Source organism: Mytilus edulis, chromosome 5 (genome assembly GCF_963676685.1).
Source record: "Mytilus edulis chromosome 5, xbMytEdul2.2, whole genome shotgun sequence".
Classification (NCBI taxonomy): Eukaryota; Metazoa; Mollusca; class Bivalvia; order Mytilida; family Mytilidae; genus Mytilus; species Mytilus edulis.
Window position 1 is genome coordinate 60,414,742 of NC_092348.1, and position 21,564 is coordinate 60,436,305.

General features: G+C 31.6%; 1 protein-coding gene across 1 annotated transcript in view; it reads right to left on the reverse strand.

Moving 5' to 3' along the window:
* Positions 1 to 21,564, reverse strand: part of LOC139525166 (putative ankyrin repeat protein RF_0381) — a 101,931-nt gene that overhangs the window by 39,574 nt on the left and 40,793 nt on the right. Inside the window, exons 5-6 of the mRNA XM_071320354.1 lie at positions 15,731 to 15,832; positions 6,390 to 6,494 (exon numbers count right to left, since the gene is read on the reverse strand). Of these exons, the coding sequence (XP_071176455.1) occupies positions 6,390 to 6,494; positions 15,731 to 15,832 (207 nt within the window). The remainder of the gene's footprint in view (positions 1 to 6,389; positions 6,495 to 15,730; positions 15,833 to 21,564) is intronic.

The following is a 21,564-nucleotide window of genomic DNA, read 5'->3' on the forward strand; positions in this document are numbered from 1 at the left end:
ATGAAATAATCCAATTCTTGGAAAACTAACGACCCAGTTCGTTTGTCTCATAATTGACAATGTCCATCTTGACACCTCAAACATGCGTATACTATATGATTTTAGCCCTAAGCGAATATCACTTTTTTATTATTAAAAAATTAGTATGAACTTACTTAGTTATCCAGGGAGAATAATTTTGAAAACGAATATTTTAAACGTTTCCGTTATATTTTACTGTAAAATGGCGCAAATGTAGTTTTTATTTTTTTGACGCAAAAAAATATAACCTTGTGATGCAAATGAAAGATTGTATTTTGTAAATGCAATGCGCCTTTTAAACTGCTCCCTGTTTTTATAATAAAAATATCATCTGCTTTTACAGTTGCTTATTTTCATCAGTTGAAAGAATTCAATACAGTTTACTGAAAAAGATACCCCGAAAACAGGAAGATGGGAAAAAAAATACACCGAAAACGATTGTGTTTTTCCCTTTGGTAGCAGATCATTCTGAGACTGTTAATGTTAAGAACATAAGAATTAAGAACCAACAATTTATTTCACACATTTCATAACAAAAAAAACTACATATTTTTTTCACATGTTTTTGTGTTTTGTTCATAAAAATTATGTTTGTATAGAAATATTTAGTTTACAATCATGTATATATTAAAAATACACGTGGTCCAAACACGAAGAGAAACCAATCGACAATCTTTTTGGTTTTCGCGTCTGTGCTTCTCCAAATAAGATCTAGTGGACTTCTATCTGACGTCTTTGATAATTGGTTAGGAGTAAAATAGGGCGAAACCTCTATCTCCGTTATTATTCATCTTTTTTGTAATGATATTTTTTATAATATAATTATTACAAATAATGAAGATGTAGTGAACCTAAATAGACTTTTAATCTATTTGATACTATGTACTTTTTCAACAGTTACTTGACAAACTATCAAAATAATGTAGAACATGGAACATAGAAGTTAACACTAATAAAACTAAAGAAGTTTGTTCAGAAATGGATGGCAACTTGTAAATAATTATTTCATATATATTTAAATAAAACTTCAAATCGTAAATTCCTACGTTAACCTTGGAACGTTGCTACATTTTAACGAGGAATTAAACATTTGGCTATTTGTTTTCGTTGGACGAGTTGGGTCATATACCTATACATGTATGTTATAGAGAAAAATTAGTCTTAGAGGTATTGGTTACGTATTGTTATATATTAACCAAATTTTGTGATAATAATTAATAGTCCTATATATTCCATCTTGGGGGCACGAACAGTGCAATAAGCCATAGTCCTTTATATTCCATCTTTGTGATACGAACAGTGCAATAACCCATACGAATACCAATAAGAATACGAAAGTTTTATTTTGATTTGGTTCACATATAACAATACAAATATAAGATTACATACATTATACACAGAACATGCAGATAAGTTATATAAGCATAAAATTATTTCAAATGCATACAAAACAGCGCAAGCATGTTGAAAAACATGCAAAGTATCACTAAATACACATCTTAACATGCAAAAACCGAAGCATAACTAAATATTTCAGCACAAATTAAAAATTAAGCACAAATAAAAAAAATAGCACACATGTAAAATCTATGGCAAAATACAAACATGCCCAAAGTCTTTCATATTTCTATTATTAGACTAATGTAAACTCTCGCTCGTGGATTACTCTATTTTAAAGAGATTTGAACTAAACTAGAAAGGGAACAAACCAATTTTACAACAACCAATTTATGTCGAACCTGAAAGCTAGACATAGGCTTAGTAATTCAGATTCATCTACGGCGGCGGCGTTAACTAACTTCTTAAAAGGTTTATATTTTAGAAGGCGGAAGACCTGGATTCTTTATACTTTGTATATGGATGCCTCATGTTACGAAGTTTCCGTCAGTCACATGTCCAATGTCCTTGACCTCATTTCATGGTTCAGTGACTACTTGAAAAAAAATTAAGATTTTTTGTAATGTAAAAAGCTCTCTTATTATAAGTAATAGGATAATTGTATTTTGGTATGTGCGTATCTTGCAAGGTCTTCATGCCCGTCAGACAGTCTTCACTAGACCTCGACTTCATTTCATGGATCAGTGAACAAGGTTAAGTTTTGTTGGTCAAGTCCATATCTCAGATACTATAAAGAATAGGTCTAGTATATTCGGGGTATAGAAGGACTATAAGGTGTACATGTACTGACCTTGACCTCATTTTCATGGTTCAGCGGTTATAGATAAGTGTTTGTGTTTTGGTCTGTTTTTCTTGTACTGTATGCAATTGGTCTACTATATTTGGTGTATGGTATAATTGTAAGGCTGGCTGGTAAGTGTCAGCTGACCTTGACTTCATTTTCATGGTTCAGTGCTCAGTGTCACAATTTATAAATTAACCCATCATAGGTCAAATTAATGCCGTCAACACGGGGCCATAGCTCACATCAAACAGCATACTATAAAGGGCCCAATAATTACTTTGATAGAACCATCCAAAGGAGAAAAACAAACGGTCTAATCTATATCAAAAAACAAGAAACGAGAAAGACTTATGAACAATATCAACAAACGACAACTACTTAACATCAGATTCCAGGATACTTTTATCTATCGTTTCAATGTTGTAAGTATAGATCTTGTTTCCATTATTCGTTCTCGAAACATCACACAATACGTCTCGATGTAAACCATGAGATAAACGAAAAATTTGTGGCTATCTAAAACGTTACTTAAGAGCAATTGAAATTTTGAAGATTGCTAAATGGCGATAGACTGACGCATTGCTTATGTTTTCAAAACTGCGCTCCTTAGTTATGATAGGCATTTGTTTGACCTTCCATATACTTCTTACTGCTACCTTAGCCAGACAAAGGCCATAGATTTTAACAATTGGTGTGTGGTTATTTTCTGACAAGAACACGATATTTAGGATTAACTTTGAATACTTGTTGGCTAAAATAACATGTATAGATTGTCACTAGACGTTACGCAAACAACAATTTGAACCATTCACTTTACAATAGTCCTTAAGATGCATGTTATACTTGGTTGACATTATGCAGTCATAAATTACAATTATCGCTCCTAAAAGTCTTAATATAACAGGAAAACAGTAATAAAATCGTTATTTCGAAACTCTTATAAAATATGTCCTGTCTATTGAACAGTGAAACAAAATACATTCCAAATGCAGAAAATAGAAATGTTGACTGAAAAATCGGCAATGTTGGAATCTTTGCATGTAGATGTCATGTATGTTTCTTGCTTATTTTTCAAATTCATTAGCTGAAATTGATAAGTTAAAGTTCTTTGCGTTGCAAGTGGTTGAGAGAAAAAAACAATCGTATGGGGACCTAGTATATCGCCTTGTTGTGCGGTAAGTCGGAGGCTCAACAAAATTGGGGAAACAATTATTTAAAATATTCCTCTGGATACTATCTTTTGATTGTAAAAAGCTTCTATACACGTTTGGTAAAAATCAAGGATGGTTTTGAATCTTTTAAATGTTTTAAAAACTTTACATGCAGACTGTATGATAAGTTAACTGGAATGAAAAAAGTTTATTTATGAGTATTATACAGAATAACAGGAAATACATTTCCTTCTATTGTTACAAGCTTAATTTTTATAAAAAAAAACAAGCTGCTGTCCAACTTTGGAACAAATCCAAGATAAATGTAGAAAGTTATAAAAATTTTGAAAAACTTTAACCACAGAGTGAATGTAATGTTAACTAGAAGATTAAAACTAAGTCCATGTATAAGTAAAATACAGACTTTCACATTCATTGGCTAAAACTGATAAGTTCAAGTTCTCTTCGTTGCAACTAATTGAGAGATAAAACAATCGTGAGGGAACCTAGTGTCTAGCCTTGTTTTGCGGTTAGTCGGAGGCTCAACAAATTTGGGTTAACAATTATTTAAAATGTTCCTCTGGATGCTATCTTTTGGTTGTAAGAAGCTTATATCCAAGTTTGGTAAAAACTAGGATTGTTTTGAATCTTATACATGTTTTAAAAACTTTACATGCAGACTGTATGACAAGTTAACTGGAATGAAAAAAGTCTATTTATGAGTATTATACAAAAAACAGGAAATAAATTTCCTTCTATTGTTACAAGCTTGATTTTGATAAAAAAAAAAAAAAAAAAAACCAACCTGATGTCCATCTTTGGAACAAATCAAAGATAATTGTAGAAAGTTATTAAAATTTTAAAAACTTTAACCACAGAGTGAATGTAATGTTAATTAGCAAAAAAAACTTAGTCCATGTATAAGTAAAATACAGATTTTTCACACTCATTGGCTGAAATTGATAAGTTCAAATTCTTTTCGTTGCAAGTAATTGAGAGAAAAAAAAACAATCGTAAGGGAACCTGGTGTCTCGCCTTGTTTTGCGGTTAGTCGGATGCTCAACAAATTTTGGGTAACAATTATTTAAAATGTTCCTCTGGATACTATCTTTTGATTGTAAAAGGTTATATCCAAGTTTGGTAAAAATCAAGGATTGTGTTGAATCTTATACATGTTTTAAAAACTTTACATGCAGACTGTATGATATGTTAACTGGAATGAAAAAAAGATCCATTTATGAGTATTATACAGAGAAAAATAGGAAATAAATTGCCTTCTATTTTTACCAGGCTAATTTTGATAAAAAAAACAAGCTGCTGTCCAACTTCGGTACAAATCAAAGGTAATTGTAGAAAGTTATTAAAATTTTTAAAAAATGAACCACAGAGTGAATGTAATGTTAACTAGCAGAAAACACTAAGCCCATGTATAAGTAAAATACAGATAAACAAGATTGGTTTACAATATTTACCTCTAAATACTATGTAATGACCGTACACAAGCTACTACCCAAGTTTGGTACAAATCATCACTTATCTTAGTACAACATGATGTGTGTCTATGTCGGTCAACATGGTCAACCAGATGTTTGCAACATTGTATGTCATTGAACAGCCAATAAGACTTAAAAGAATGTCCATATCAAATCCTTCGCGAATCGAAAAAAAATCCCAAAGGATATAATTACTCCCGGAGTTTTATCTTTTTTATGATAAAAAATAAACAGCTGCGCCACGATTCTATTTCAAATATAATTATATTAGCAATCTGTACAAATGAAGAAAACGATGTGCAATCATTGTAAATTATTTTCGTAATCTCCGGAATTTTCAAAACACTGTTATGGTTTACACAAACGGTACAACCTGAATATCCCCGTTTTCTTTAATTTTCTGCAAGGTCGTGTTGCTTGTTTTTCGATAATGTATGTTTTTATGTTCCTTGTGTTTTTTTAATGTTACCAACACATAATTTGTGCATCGATTTGTTTTCGCAAAAACGCATTTTGATTTTCTTTTTTTTTTGGGGGGGGGGGGGGGGAGTAACATAAAACGATGACAACGAACAAAGTGAGAATCGAACACACGATTGATTTGTTTAACAGATACCATGCAGTAACACGTTTCTTTATTCTACTTTCCATATACATCGTCGTTCATAAGCTGAGTGTTGCATTATATTCATATTCAAGAAATAGTATCGAAATGGCCACATTTGATTTGTATTTAGCTTACGAGAAAAGAATGAAAATCAAAAATGGCAAATGTTGGAGTTGAAAACAAAAAGAATGAAACACATATTTTTTTGTGGCGGTTATATAAAAAATATTTATATAAATATAGATATTAGATATTTTTTAATTTATCTATCAGCGGGTAATATAGAACCACACACACGACCAATCAAACCTCGCGTCAGTTTTTTAATGATCATATTTGGTCTATAAGAATCGAAATAATTCATAGAAACCATAGATGTGTTGTAAATGTCGATGAATTATTTTTTAAGTTTATTTTTAGCGTCCATTGGCAAAAGTAAAGATCTTCTTGTCTATGACGAGAACATATCAATTTGATTTACATTTGAACGCGGAAGTACCGATGTTCTGTTTTGATTTAACGGTATTACTGTCAGGACGATTGTAGACTCATGTAAAATGCTTAAAAAACGGCCCAATTTTAACATTTAAACTTTTAACATCGCTCCGTCATCAATATTCGCTGTATCTAATTGCACATGTTATACACGTGCCTAACTGAATGTCCATGCATCTTTAATGACCAAGCATATGATTTAAAAATATTCATAATTAATAAAAAAAAAAAAAATAGCTGGTTGTTGTATTTATAAGGGGATTAAGCGCAGATAATATTTTATTGGTTGGTGGTTTGTTTCATATAATGAAGTTATTTTTGTTTTTTGCATACATCATTTTAATTCCTTTTATAATTTAATACATTGATGAACAATTCTCCTAACCTTATGAGAGTGCGGTAATCTAAAATTAAACACAAACATAATGCAAAAATGTTACCTTTGCTGATTTAACCATGGGATCCATTCCTTTTTCTTCTATCAGCCATTTTGTTAACTCAAAGTTTCCGCTCCGAGCTGCCAACTGTAATACTGTTTTCCCGTCCTGTAATGATGATTAATGTGTTACATTTCTCAATAATTCTGTTTCTTTTACTAATCATCACTTATCTGAGTACAAAATGATATGTGTCTATGTTGGTCAACCACATGTTAGCAACATTGTATGTCTTTGAAGAGCTAATATGACAAAAAGAATGTTCCTATCAAATCCTTTGCGATTCAAAAAAAATCCCAAATGATATATTTACTACCGGAGTTTTATCTCTCTTATGATAAAAGAAATTAATTGGATGGTTTTTTTATTCCACTTAGTCTTTCCATTGTTAAATCTCTTCTATAGGTTAATATTTCATCTTATAGACATAATAACAAATCCTATTGGAAAACATCAAAAAAGGAGAAGACAATAAACCAAATTGAGTAAAAATGATGTCAGATAGAACCAACATTGATCCGACGAAACAAACGGTATCATATAAGATAAAAACTAATTAACAGATGATAAGAATATTTATAACGGCGAATGAGAGTACTGGAAAATAATGATTACATAGCTGTACACGTATGAATATATTGTTAATAAAACGGTTTTTCTTTTTTAGAAAGTTCACATACACGTATTTCAGTGTAACACTAAGTCTTCAATTGTACTGAACTTTTTTAGTTCGAAGCTTCATATACTATTGTTTGTACTTATATTCAAATAATAACTTTCTGTTGATTTATTGTTGATATATGTATTGCAAGGTAACTTTGAATATTTCCATTTAATAAAATGATATAAAAATGTTTTATCAACCTTGTTATTCTGCATACTAAATATTTATTTTATATGTCAGACAACGCATGCATTTGTGAGATTATGAGTCCAGTTAAATCTAATTCAAGGACTTTGCCAGCACAATACCAGTAGAGATTATTATTAATTAATATAAGAAGATGGGGTATGAATGCTCATGACAACTCTCCACCAAAAACACAATTTGTAAAAGTACGGTCTTCAACAAGCAGCCTTGACTCACACCGAACATCAAGCGATGAAGGGCCCCAAAAATGACTAGTGTTAATTAATTGAAACGGGAAAACCAAAGGTCTATTATGTGTAAAAAAACGAGAAATTCTTACATGTATGAACCACATCATCAAACGGCAACTACCGAACATCAAATTCCGGACTTAGGTCAGGTGCAAACAATTGCAGCGGTTTTGAACGTTTTGGTAGGTACAAACCTTAACCCTTATCTAAAACTATAGTGTAACATTACAACCTAGAAAGGTGCACTATAAATATCAATTGAAATGGTTCCACTCAATCAAAAGGCATATTAACATAAGTGAACATTCACTAAGCGAATGTTCTTTGAAACAATGTAAATACAAAATCAATAAAATAAGGGGTGAATACACAAGGCAACGGTAGTTTACCGATATCATCGTTGTAATCAACATAAAATATGCCCAAGACAAATGCTAATTGATATATTAAGTCTCACTACGGTTTAAGGCTTGACATAGAGATACCTAATTTGTCAAGATATGCACATGTACTTATGTTTTTTGTTTTGTTGGACTTCTGTATACATTTTAACGTTCACTCAACATCAGTTTTACCATATATGTTTGTGAACCCGAAATGTGATGACACATAAACATGTTTATAGATATAATAAAATGTGGTATGAGTGCCAATGAGAAAACTCTCTATCCAAGTCACAATTTATAAAAGTAAACCATTGTAAGTCAAATGATTGTCTTGAACACAGATCCATAGCTCACACCGAACAACAATCTATAAAGGGCCTAAAAAGGACTTGGAAAGAACCATTCAAAGAAGAAAATCAAATTGTCTAATCAATATAAAAATACGAGAAACGAGAAACACTTATGAACCACATCAACAAACGACAATTCTGAACATCAGATTCCAGAGTACATTCATCTATTGTTTCAAGGTTGTATCTCAAGATTTTTTTTTTATATTTTCGTTGTCAAAAATTCACACAGTCTCTTTCGATATAAACCATGAGATAAACGAATAATTTTGTGGTTATCTAAAATGTTACTTAGCCGCAGTTTTCTCCATTCAAATTTTAAGATTGCTAAATGGTGACAGATTGACTCATTGCTTATGTTTTTATTAAAAAAAAACTGCACTCCTTAGTTATGATAGGCATTTGTTTGACCTTCCAGAAATTTTCGTTCTGCTACCTTAGCCAGACAAAGGCCATGATTTTTTTTGAAATTGGTGTGTGGTTATATTCTAACAAGATTACGATATTTAGGATTAATACCGAATACTGTTGGCTTCAATAAAATGTAAATTGTCACTAGACGTTCACCAAACAACAATTAAAACCATTAACATACAATTGTCCTGAAGATGCATGTTATACTTGGTAGACATTATGAAGCCATACAATTAGGTACTAGGGATGGCTTTTCCTATTATGATAAATATAGCATGAAAGCAAGAGATACGTAGGGCAAATACATATAATGTAGGATAAACTGTATTCTAAAAAATATTTTATCAGTAAAAAGATGTTAGTAAGTGTCCTCTGATGAGTGTATGAAATTAGAATTAAATTTTCTCAATATAACATATAATTTGAATTGTTTGATTTTCAATATAGCTGATTTATCTCTGTCATGACAGTTAGAAAATTTATTTTTGTAGATTACATGTTATCAAATCGTTGTAGTCTAAGAGTCCTAAAGACCTCTATTAATCGTAAAACTGTTAACTGTTAAGAAACCCATTTATTTAAAAACCACTGACAGCAAAAAAGAAAGGGAACATTTATATTAGAAAAAGAATTCGATATTGTTTTGGAAGCGTGTTAAAAATTAAAAGCTAGGGGTGATATACATCTTACCATTTAAGCTAAGATATCCAATCATAATACCAATTTATCGTAGGACAAGAAGAACACAAAATCTGTTCCGAATAAATCTGAACTTTAAGCATATCAGCCCCGCGCTGTAATAATTTAAGAGCAGTATTCACAAGAAAACAATAGCAGAATGAGAAGAAGAAATAGAATGTTTAAAAATATGGTATGTCAAAACCAAGTTTCCTAATGAGAAGAATATAAAATTCAACTTATTGGAAATTTACGAACCTTCAGAGTAACGAAATAAAACATGTAAAACAATAATAATAAACCTCCGACCCCATTACATGATTATATTTCTCATTTCCATTCTGAAACAAAATATGGTGACGAAATTTACAAATTCAAACAAACATTTTAAGAAAACCAATGGCCCCACTATATCCATAGAAACAGTTGGACGGCAAACGCCTGAATCTGACAGATAAAGGTCAACTCTCCATCCAAGTTACAATTTATAAAAGTTAACCATTATATGTCAAAGTAATGTTTTGAACACAGAGCAATAGCTCACACCGAACAGCAAGCTATAAAGGGCACAACAAGAACTTGGATAGAACCATTCAAAGGAGAAAACCAAACGGTCTTATCAATATAAAAATACGAGATACGAGAAACTCTTATGAACCACATCAACAAACGACAACTACTGAACATCAGATTCCAAAGTACATATATCTATTCTTTCAAGGTTGTATGTGAAGTTTTTTTTTCTATTTGTCGTTGTCAAAAATTCACACAGTCTGTCTCGATATAAACCATGAGATAAACGAATAATTTTGTGGTTATCAAAAATCTTACTTAGCCGCAGTTTTCAAATTTTAAGATTGCTAAATGGTGACAGATTGACTCATTGCTTATGTTTTTATTAAAAAAAACTGCTCTCCTTAGTTATGATAGGCATTTGTTTGACCTTCCATAACGTTTCTCTCTGCTACCTTAGCCAGACAAAGGCCATGATTTTTTTTGAAATTGGTGTGTGGTTATATTCTAACAAGATTACGATATTTAGGATTAATACCGAGAATACTGTTGGCTTCAATAAAATGTAAATTGTCACTAGACGTTCAGCAAACAACAATTAAAACCATTAACATACAATTGTCCTTAAGATGCATGTTATATTTGGTAGACATTGTGCAGTCATAAAATTAAGTACTAGGGATGGCTTTTCCTATTATGATAAATATAGCATGAAAACAAGAGATACTTAGGGCAAATACATATAATGTAGGATAAACTGTATTCTAAAAAATATTTTATCAGTAAATAGATGTTAGTAAGTGTCCTCTGATGAGTGTATGAAATTAGAATTAAATTTTCTCAATATAACATATAATTTGAATTGTTTGTTTTTCAATATAGCTGATTTGTCTCTGTCATGACAGTTAGAAAATATAATTTTGTAGATTACATGTTATGAAATTGTTGTAGTCTAAGAGTCCTAAAGATCTCTATTAATCGTAAAATTGTTGACTGTTAAGATACCCATTCATTCAAAAACCACTGACAGCAAAAAAGAAAGGGAACATTTATATTAGAAAAAGAATTCGATATTGTTTTGGAAGCGTGTTAAAAATTAAAAGCTAGGGCTGATATGCATCTTACCACTTAAGCTAAGATATCCAATCATAATACCAATTTATCGTATGACAAGAAGAACACAAAATCCGTTCGGAATAAATCTGAACTTTAAGCATATCAGCCCCGCGCTGTAATCATTTAAGCGCAGTATTCACAAGAAAACACTAGCAGAAGGAGAAGATAAATAAAACGCTTAAAATATGGTATGTCAAAACCAAGTTCCCTAATGAGAAGAATATAAAATTCAACTTATTTGAAATATGCGAACCTTCAGAGTATCGAAATAAAACATGTTAAATAATAATAATAAACCTCCGACACCATTACATGATTATATTTCTCATTTCCATTCTGAAACAAAATATGGTGACGAAATTTACAAATTCAAACAAAACATTTTAAGAAAACCAATGGCCCCACTATATCCATAGAAAGGTCAGTGTTCCAAAGGAACTAAATCCAGAATGGCTCTTCGAACGTTAACAAATTATAAATTGATATTTTCAATAGCCACAGTAGAAACTGAATATTCTAAAACCATTTTTTTAAAGTTGGATATTCGAAGAAGAGTGTATTTTGGTGATTTCAGTTAAACATGATTTACAAGTACAGATGATGAAAACATCTTAAGGAGGGAAGGGACAGAAAAAACTGCCAGATGATTAATATTTAAAGGAGGGAATACAACTGACATAGAAATAGGCAAATGTCCAGGGGGTAATTGCATTGATATAAAGCTTTATCATAACCATATATATAGAAAGATGTGGTATGAGTACCAATGAGACAACTCTCTATCCAAGTCACAATTTACAAAAAGTAAACCATTATAGGTCAAGATACAGTCTTCATCATTGAGCTATGACAAGAACGCGTTAGGATTAAACAATTTAATTGTGTATGAACACGACCAATTCACTAACAAACAAATGAAAGAACTTTTATGATATGTTTGTAATGAATTGATCCAGTTTATACACCAACAAATTCTTTTCAAATGCGTTTAATCCTTATAAGTCTTTCAAATTGGTGCTAAGGAATTTAATTTTTCACACTCGTAACCTCTATCACACTTAAACTGCATATATGTGTGATCGAGTTAGCCTGCTGCATGAATGTATGTGTTACTTAATGCCAAAATAGTTACACAATGAAATTAGATAAACAAAAATAAATTAATAAAATATCTTAATATCATTTTGATTAATGTTTCGTGTTTATTATGAATTTAACGATCAACATGAAGTGAAAAAGAAATATGTCCAACGACGAACTGGATTGTGTAATAAACGCCACCATCTACGAAAGTAGTTCTGTCAATATCGTCCATCGAAAACATAACAACGTCAAGATCCACTAACGGAAGTCCTCTTAATCAATCATGTAAAGTTCTTCCCTAATATGCAAATTATATATATAATCAAATTGTTGATGATTTTTTGTATGAATAAAGGGACATATGAGATGTACAATACACTTGCCCTATTAAGGACAATGAAACCCAACACGCCTAGATAACACGTAATAGTCGGAGATTGACGAGTATTTGTTTACAATCATTAAGATTCGTTAGTCCCCTGAACTAGTTTTATAATCACAAAGGCTATTGGGTATCCTTCAACGACGAAAATAGTACAGGCACACCAAAGAAGAATGTATTTAGATATAACGCTTCTGGTCCGAGACCACAATTGTCGTCCCTTGTTTTTCGTTGTTCACGAATATAGTCCCTAGTGTTGACAGTGGGTTACTTGCCATTAATTTTTATACCCCTTCCAAATTTATTTCTCCATGTTTATTGCCTCAAATTGCAAGTATGGGGGTGAAATTACACTGTAAAAAAATTTGGGTCCAGAATTTTAAAGGAAAGTAGTGATTTGGTCCAGCTGAAAAAGGTTGAAAATTAGCACTTCGGAAGCTGTCAAAAGATTTCAAGACGCCCTAAACATAAAATTGTCCATATTTTGAGTTAGAGGCGATGAAGTTTTCTATAATTTTGATATAATTTGTCCCAAAAGTAGTACAACACACTGTAAAAGTTTCTTTGAGAAAGCGCAGGTGGTATTTTTTTAATTTTCATTTATGTTCTAAAAGAAATGCACTACGAAATAATTGTGTTCTCGGACCCATTTATTGGATTTAATTCATAGAAAATATAAATTTTCCAGTTTTTGGACTATATCTATAAAGTGATTAAACGTTTTTCTTGAGACTTTGATAACTGGCTTATAACTACCAAGATAACCTTTTTTTAGTTTTTTTCATAAATTTCTGATATAGTATTGAAAAGTTTTTAAACTTTATTCTTGAAAACGCGATGGACGTGTCATACCCTCATGGCAAAGTTGTTTATTTATATTGCACTGAGTGATCCTACATATACAGTTTTGTCTTACTAAATGCTCATTTCAAAGTTGAAAGCTACGCATTGGCAAAAGTGATAAGCCACATAATGCTGTAACGTGATATACCGAAACGCAAAAATAAAATACGCCTACAAGGAAAGAGGAACAAAAGTTGTGGAAACAGATACAGAACAAGTCTTTAGTGTACATTAATATTGGTACCCTTCATTCTAATACACTACCACATGTTTAGTATTGTTGTTTCGTGTACGTTCCGAGTACTACAGGATATTGTGATGTCGATTCTATGTCGTTCTAACAAACGACGTTGGTATTTGCTACTTCTCAATCTCATTGAAATGTAAATGATGCGTCCACACTTAGCTTACAAGGATCTGACAACACTCTGTTCTATTTTCTGTTTCGTGATCCTCTGGTTTTGTGGTACAGTACCTTACACGTCTTACACAATTTAAAGGCATACAATTCTTATGATGATGTAATAAATGCCAGCACAAAAGGTGTAACAGAGTGTTGTCAGATCCTGGTCAGCGGAGCTACTTTTATGTCAATTTTGAAAAAAAATTGTAAGCAAGAGTGGTAAACTGATATTTGCAATAGTTAAATTAGTGTCAAGCTAACCAGCAATTTTCTTAACAAAAAGCTGTACTTTAAATCCCTGGCCTTTAATTTCGTTTGGGAAAATTTTACAGGGACAAGTTTTTGTTCTAAAAATTATGTTGCTTTTTTTTTTTTTTTTTGTTGAATTTATTTGGGGAAAAAATGAAAAAGCAAGAAGTGACAATGTTAATATAAATGTATGCAAACTGTATAAAGAATGATTACATTATAGGATAGGAAAGTGTTGCCATCTCTCTGTTTAATGCATTCACAACGTTCCTTGACGTGGAACATTGAGAACTTGACAAATCTAGAGTCATTTTATTGTTGGAGGTAAATCCAGAAAAGCGCATCGGAACAACGAATTCAATGAAAATTAAATGAACTCAAATGCCGAACTCCAAAGAAATTTCAAAACGGAAATCCCTTAACAAATGGCGAATTCAAAAGTTCGAACACATCAAACGAATGGAAAACAACTGTCGTATAAACAGTTTTTGTTGTTTTTTAAAGACTTAGTGCTGATCTCTAGATGAGTTAGTGCTGTGTGTGTGTGTGTGTGTGTGTGTGGCTGAAGATATATAATCAACATTCATGAAACATTTTCTCATATTCGCAGAAGGAGGTAACAACAGAATAAAATATAACTAAGAGTTGCTTGCTAACTGAAAAACAAAAGAATGAACGATATTGGTATTTCAGTATCGCAAATGACATTTACGAAGAAGGAAAAACAATGCACATAACCTGTTGATGTTGTCTTTGTATGTGAACTTTTCTGCCTATAGCCTTATCATAAAGTAAATGAAAAGTCTGACCTGGCAAGTTATGCTTTTGCGAAACACGTTACAGCAATACGACTGTTTTGTTGTGATTTATATGTAAAAGAGGGGCAAACGATACCAGAGTGACAGTCAAACTCATAGATCGAAAATAAACTGACAACGCCTTAGCTAAAAAAGAAAAAGACTAACAGACAAATAATAGAAAACAAGACGCAACAAATAAAACTAAGGACTCAGCAACACGAACCCCACCACCAATTGGGGTTGATATCAGGTGCTTCGGAATGATACGCAGATCTTGCTAATAGTTGCCACTGGAATTCGAACACCAATCAGAGTATCTATCATATGCAACCTATTTATTTGCATGTGTGATTCCACTACGCAATTTCTTGACACAAAGACATCTTATGTTAAATGCAGATAACCTTTGATTTAAACGTCTGGTTATTAATTAAAGTTTGCATCGGGTAATTTGAACTTTCTTTCTTTTAAGATTCTTCCAAACATTTTTTGATACACATTTTTACTTGTGCATTTTTAAATATTTTCTATTTTAAGTTTGTTTTTAGTATAATTAGTTTTAAAACTTTCCAAAGCAATGGCGTATCCGAAAGAATAAGACTAAAATGTGTTTTAATTGCACTAGCCAGAAAACAAGGATTTAATATGCATTTCTACTGTTAGTTATCTAAATCTCACCAAAAAGTGTAAGACTGTACTTCCATGTAAAGTAGAAACTGATATTTCTTTTTAAAAGATGTCAAATGACCATTCTTTGCAGTCCTGAATATTAAACATGTGTGGAAAATCAAATGAGACGGTTATCCAATGTAAAGAGAAAAAAAATCAAAACACATTTGCAAAGTAACATTTATCTTTTAGTGGGATCATGCGATCTTAAGAACTACACACCTAACTATGTTTAATTGTGTTTAATTGTTGACTATGTGTCTGCAATGGTTGACAGTTGATTATTGTAACATGTTTAAGTAAAGTTTGTAATGCTTCACTATTTATCATATTGCAGTATCAAACATCCAATATTACCTGTGACTTATCCAGGGGATCCTTTCCACATTCTTCGATTAGCCATTGTACGACATGCAGATGTCCTGCAAAAGCAGCCGCGTGTAATGCTGTCCATCCAAACTACAATAAAACAACACTCATATATAAGTCTACGAATGTTATAAGATCATAATCCAAGCACATTATATTATGTTAAAACATAATATAAAATGTTTTCACAAAAGAAAACTACACCGTAGAATTCAAAGATAAAATATGAAAATATAGCTCGCAGAATATGCTTTCAGATAAGAAAAAGAAATAATTGGGTCACTGTACTCGTTTTCTTGCTTCATAATAAAATATTTAAATGCACAACACATTTTGTTATAAAATTTACTTCATCGTGTTATCTTCCCTTGTATCTATCTCAGTTACCCTTAAATGACAATAATTGAAAAAAACATAATAAAACAAATAAAATTACAGCCGTAAATATGATAAAAAAAGATAATTTTCTATATCGACTTGAAAAGTCTTACACATGATTGAACTACATATATATATACTAGTCTACAAATTTGCGAATTTCATTTAAGACCTAAACCGACTGTTATTTGATTTTTCTAAATCCAAAATTGAAGAAGACGAATTAAATATCTATCACACACATCAGTGGTCAAAACTGAAGAAAATGAAATTTCACGGTTGTATTTTCATTTTACATAAACAATAATATATAACTTGAACAAGTGTTTGTTGTCCATTTAACCTGTTTGATCATCAACTTGATTTTGTGTGAATATATTAAACAGAGGATATATGTTCACACTAAAACGATGTTATGTAATATGTTATACGTGAATTAACTAATATATACAATCCATTCTGTAAAACATTGGAGAGATTTGAGGCCACAACTTTTTACAGAATGGACTGTTTAACTTGTCCAAAAGCAACATGTTTTTTAAGATTCTGTTTTCATCAAGTTTGTAAATAGTTTGGAATAAACATGAGTGACATAGCCTAAGATAATTCGTTTATAACGGAACAAAATGAAATAGATTTGTCGAACGATATGATTGACTATACACAAAATAGTAGTACCCATGGTCACTTCAATGACCAAGACATGTTTAACTTAATAAAAGCCAGCTTTGGACAGCTTGATAGAAAAACATTAAAAACCTCCTGACACATACAGACACAGATGATCTCCGTCCTATTAAACATTCTTTTTTTGATTAAGTACGGAATCCTGAGCAAACATGATACAAAAAAATAGTAAAAAGAACACAGCATGACAATGGTCAGCCACAAGGTGAAAAATTACCGGATGACATATATGTCTTTTATCAGTATCTTGAAGGAGCAAATAATGTTTCTGAGTTATGACAGTGTATGTCAGCATGGTCAGGTAGCAAAATATCAGTTACAATATCTGATGAGACGGATTCGAAATTGACCGATATCCTTAACAAATAATGAAACAAAACAAACAATACAAAAAATGAAAATACTATTGTGCTTTCAACTTTAATGGAAATAAAACAGATGATTAATGATAACATAAAACCTATGAATGACAAAATGACAAACTCAACAAAAATTTTGAAAATTTAACAAAATTCCTGAAATAAAGTTATAAGAAAATGACATAGAAAAAAACAACTCTCAAAGCAAAATCTACGCGAACCAGGACAGACATTGTAAACTTCAAGCTAACGTAAAGTTACAAGCAAAACACAAAGACGACAACATTTATGACAACGAAAAACAAAGGCAGCTTCACGACAAAATAATAAGCCGATTGGACGTTATAGACAATAAACATAAGAAACAAAATGCAAAAGAAATAAATCAACGAAAAGTGACGCATCGAGAGACATTATGTATATCAGTAGGCAACCGATAACAAGTGAAAATAACATTGTCCTTCATGAAAGTAAATCAAATGATTGTTATAATTACGTAGAGGACAACACAATTTACACTGAGTCTGAAAATAACGTTGATTACTATATACTAACAAATGACCTCTAATATGATGAAGTGGTGCGACCAATATAGACCAAAGTAACTGACAATGACACAGATATATTTCGAGGTGTGTTGTTAGCAAACGAACAAATAAATGGCTTTATATAATGTTATTGCCGATTAACCATACGAACTAGTAAGTAGTGCCCCGAAAACGTATGCGGAACAGAAAAAATGTACATATTACATAATTATATAATGCGTGTGAATATAAATGAAGATGACTTTTAAATAAAATTGAAACGGACAATCAGTTATGGCGAAAAGGAATATACTGGAAGGGTGACGTCCCCTACAACTCAAATACAAACAACAACAAATAGACTCTCAGGGGGACTAATTAAACTGTTTTTTATACTTTTTGTAATTACTTATATGCTGCGGGTTTTGACATGGAGTATGATAATTATTGATCATTATCCAGTCTTTGTACAGATGAAGATTGATCTTCTAAGTAGGACGTCAAACGCAAATAACATAAATTGACACAAACTATGATAATTTATCAAAAGGTGACATTGAGATATTCTCCTCTCTACTAATAAACGCTCTTCAAATGTTGGCAAATTCTTGTATTCCAGTTGGAACTTTGATTGGTAAAAACTAAAACTCAATAACAGTCATTTTGAGCAAAATAATGCAAGACGAAAACGGATAAACAACAGTAAAAAAGGGGAAAAAAACTAATATCAGCTCTATTGATTATAAAACAAAAAACGATAATTTCGCATTCGAAAACGAATCGCAGGAGGAATAATTCGAGTATATAAAACTTGCTGCTGAAATGGATATTGGTGAATTTTGTCAACGAGAACGCAGTATGAGAAAAAGTGGTCTATCAGCTACAAAGCGAGTCGCATGGGAACTAATCGTGACGCTGAATTGTCGATTGTTTGTAAGCATGGCACGTGAAAGTCAAATTGCTGTGCCGTGAAAACGGGAAATGCAGTCTAGCAGAACACGGCAAATTACAAAAAATGACAATTGCTTACGTACATAATGTAAGCGGGATAATGGAATCTGACAAAATAATAAGCGGGATCCAGGATAAGATGTCATAAAATTGTACTGACGCTACAAACAATAGTAGTATATAAGAATTATGGGGTAAATGTTTCCGCAATGTAACTTTTTTCCATGAAATTTCGTCAAAAGTGCAAATATACTTTGAAAACAGTGATAAAACATCTATTCCAGAACTTAAAAAAGAAGTCACCTGAGAAGAAATTCGTGAACAAATAAATACTTTAAAGTGTGGAAAAGCATCGAGAGCGGATTGTATCACTTACGAACATATACTTTATGGCGGTGATCAAGTGATCAAATGTTAGTGCAAACTTTTTAATATGATCATGAAAACTGAATATCTACCTGTTTCTTTAAGACATTGTATTAATATTACACTGAATGGAGGAAGTAACAAAGATAAACCGAACAGTAATACAGAGCTGTGACATCAACATCAGTTTTATGAAAACGTTTAGAAAAGAAATTTGTGTCTCGTATTCAAAAGCTTTTGAAAAATATAAACAATGTTGTAACTCATGGCTTACAATTTTGTTGTTTAAAGGAACATGGATCAATTCCTGCTATTTTTACATTAAATGAGTTGTTGAGATAATATATCGAACGTTCCTCCTATGTGTTTTCTAACAACTAAGGCCGTGTTCACACTAAACGCCAAGTGCAGTAAACATGTTTACAATTAGTTTAATGTAATGTACACTGGTTTTATATTAAGTTTGTTCACATCTATACACCTGGTTTAGTTACCTGAACATGGGATTCGTTCACACTTATAAACTATATGTCATTTAAATGAATACATAGAATCGAAATCAAATGTGTAGGACAACATTTCTAGCAGTTATGAAAGCCATTTTGATGATTTGCAGTACTGTAAAGATACTAAAGATGTATCGACTATACCAGAGGCGGATTTTGGAAATTGCATTTCAAACCCATAATGAAAGGGGGGAGGGTCCAACCATATGTCCCCTTTCAAATGCATTGATCGTCTAAAAAAGGGGGCTCCGAAACCACTCCGCCACCAATTACGCAATAAACAAAACGTAGCCTGCGGCAATGGCTTACAGACGATGAAGAAGAGTTGGGATGTTTAGGATATTTTAGTAATGCATTTATCAGTGAATCGTTGATTTTTTTAAGACCAGTGGTACATATTTCTGGGACATCCAGTTAATTAAGGAAGACATTGTCCAAAAAAAATATTCTGAATCCAGATTTCCCCCATACCTTACAGTGTAAAATTTAGAAAGAAAAAAAATGATTGATAGCGTTAAAAAATCAAATAAAATTGTTCGTGCTATGCGCCATCAAACAATTCTGACTCAAACAAAAACGATTATACAATATACTTAGGGAGCTTACGTTTGATGTATAGGGGGTCTAGTATGATATTTGAAAACAAGGAAGGACACAAGTTTTGAGTGAAAAAAGGAAAGGATGAGTCACTTTGCCAAAAAATGGCAGGATGACAATTTATGTAAAAAAAAATATCAGGTTAAACTAATAAAAGAAAGGCAAAAACCTAATAGAATAAAAAAAAATGCAGGATAGAGATGACGACTAAAAAAAGCAGGACAACCTTTTATATCCTATTACCCCTACCCCCAACCCCACTCTCCTCGATAAAAGTCAAATGGTAGCTCATTAAGCATACAATTTATACAAACACGTATATATGCATATATATACGCAATATTTGAAAAAAATATATATCATAGAGAGTTGATGATTTTATGAAACATATTTTCGTTTTCGCAATTCATCAGTTTTGCTTGAATAAAACGGTCATGAGTTTGAACTAGGAGCAATGACTCAATACTACCATGCATATACTTCTTATCAGCTACGGCTTTGGCTAAAAAAAACCAGTACGTACATTGCAAATTGATTTTTTTTTAAGTGCATTTTACCGGATCTGGATATTACGCAAACAATACAATTTACCGCACAGATATTTAAGTAATGTATTTATGAGGGAATCGTTGATTAATAAAATACCAGTGGCAAATATTTCGTGCATTTTACAAACGATGTACTTATATAATATTACTGATGCTTTGAGTCTTGATATGGGGGAAATAAAGCTACCTAAATTTGTGTTTTATAATAAAGCTATATATATCATTATATGTCGATTAAGACAAATAATTCGGTAAAGAACTTTATTAATAATTGTTATAAATATCAGTTGTATTAAAAAAAAAAGGTTTCATCTTTAAATGTACATGGTTAAATTCATGTTTTTAATAATTGTTTTGTGTACACTTAACCTACACAAGGCCTACATTGACTATCGACTTCTTGTAGACAAAACATGATTTACACTACATGTAAACATTGAGTTTTAGCAATGGGAACGTATTTGTGTTTTGTTTACGTGTGATATACACAAACACAACACCGAGTTTAGGTCAATGTGATCATGGCCTAAAAGGTCTTTGATAGTGTTTAGCAAGACGGACTTGTGTTTAAATTATGGAATATTGGAATTGCCGGTCAAATGTGGAACATAATACATATGTCATATAAAGTAAGTATGTACAATATAACCGTTTAAATAGTCAGGTGTTTTAAATAAAACTAGGTGTAGGTCAAGGTCGAGTAATTTCAGAGTGGCTATGTGCTTTATTTATCAACGATTTAATAACTCTTCTATTATCAACAAACTGTCGGTTTATGATTGAACACATACATCTACCTACAATTTTACTAGCAGACGACATCACTTTAATTACTAAGTGGCACACAATCTGGTTGACAACAAATGTTGAAGAATGTAAATGAATATGCGTATGTAATGCAAT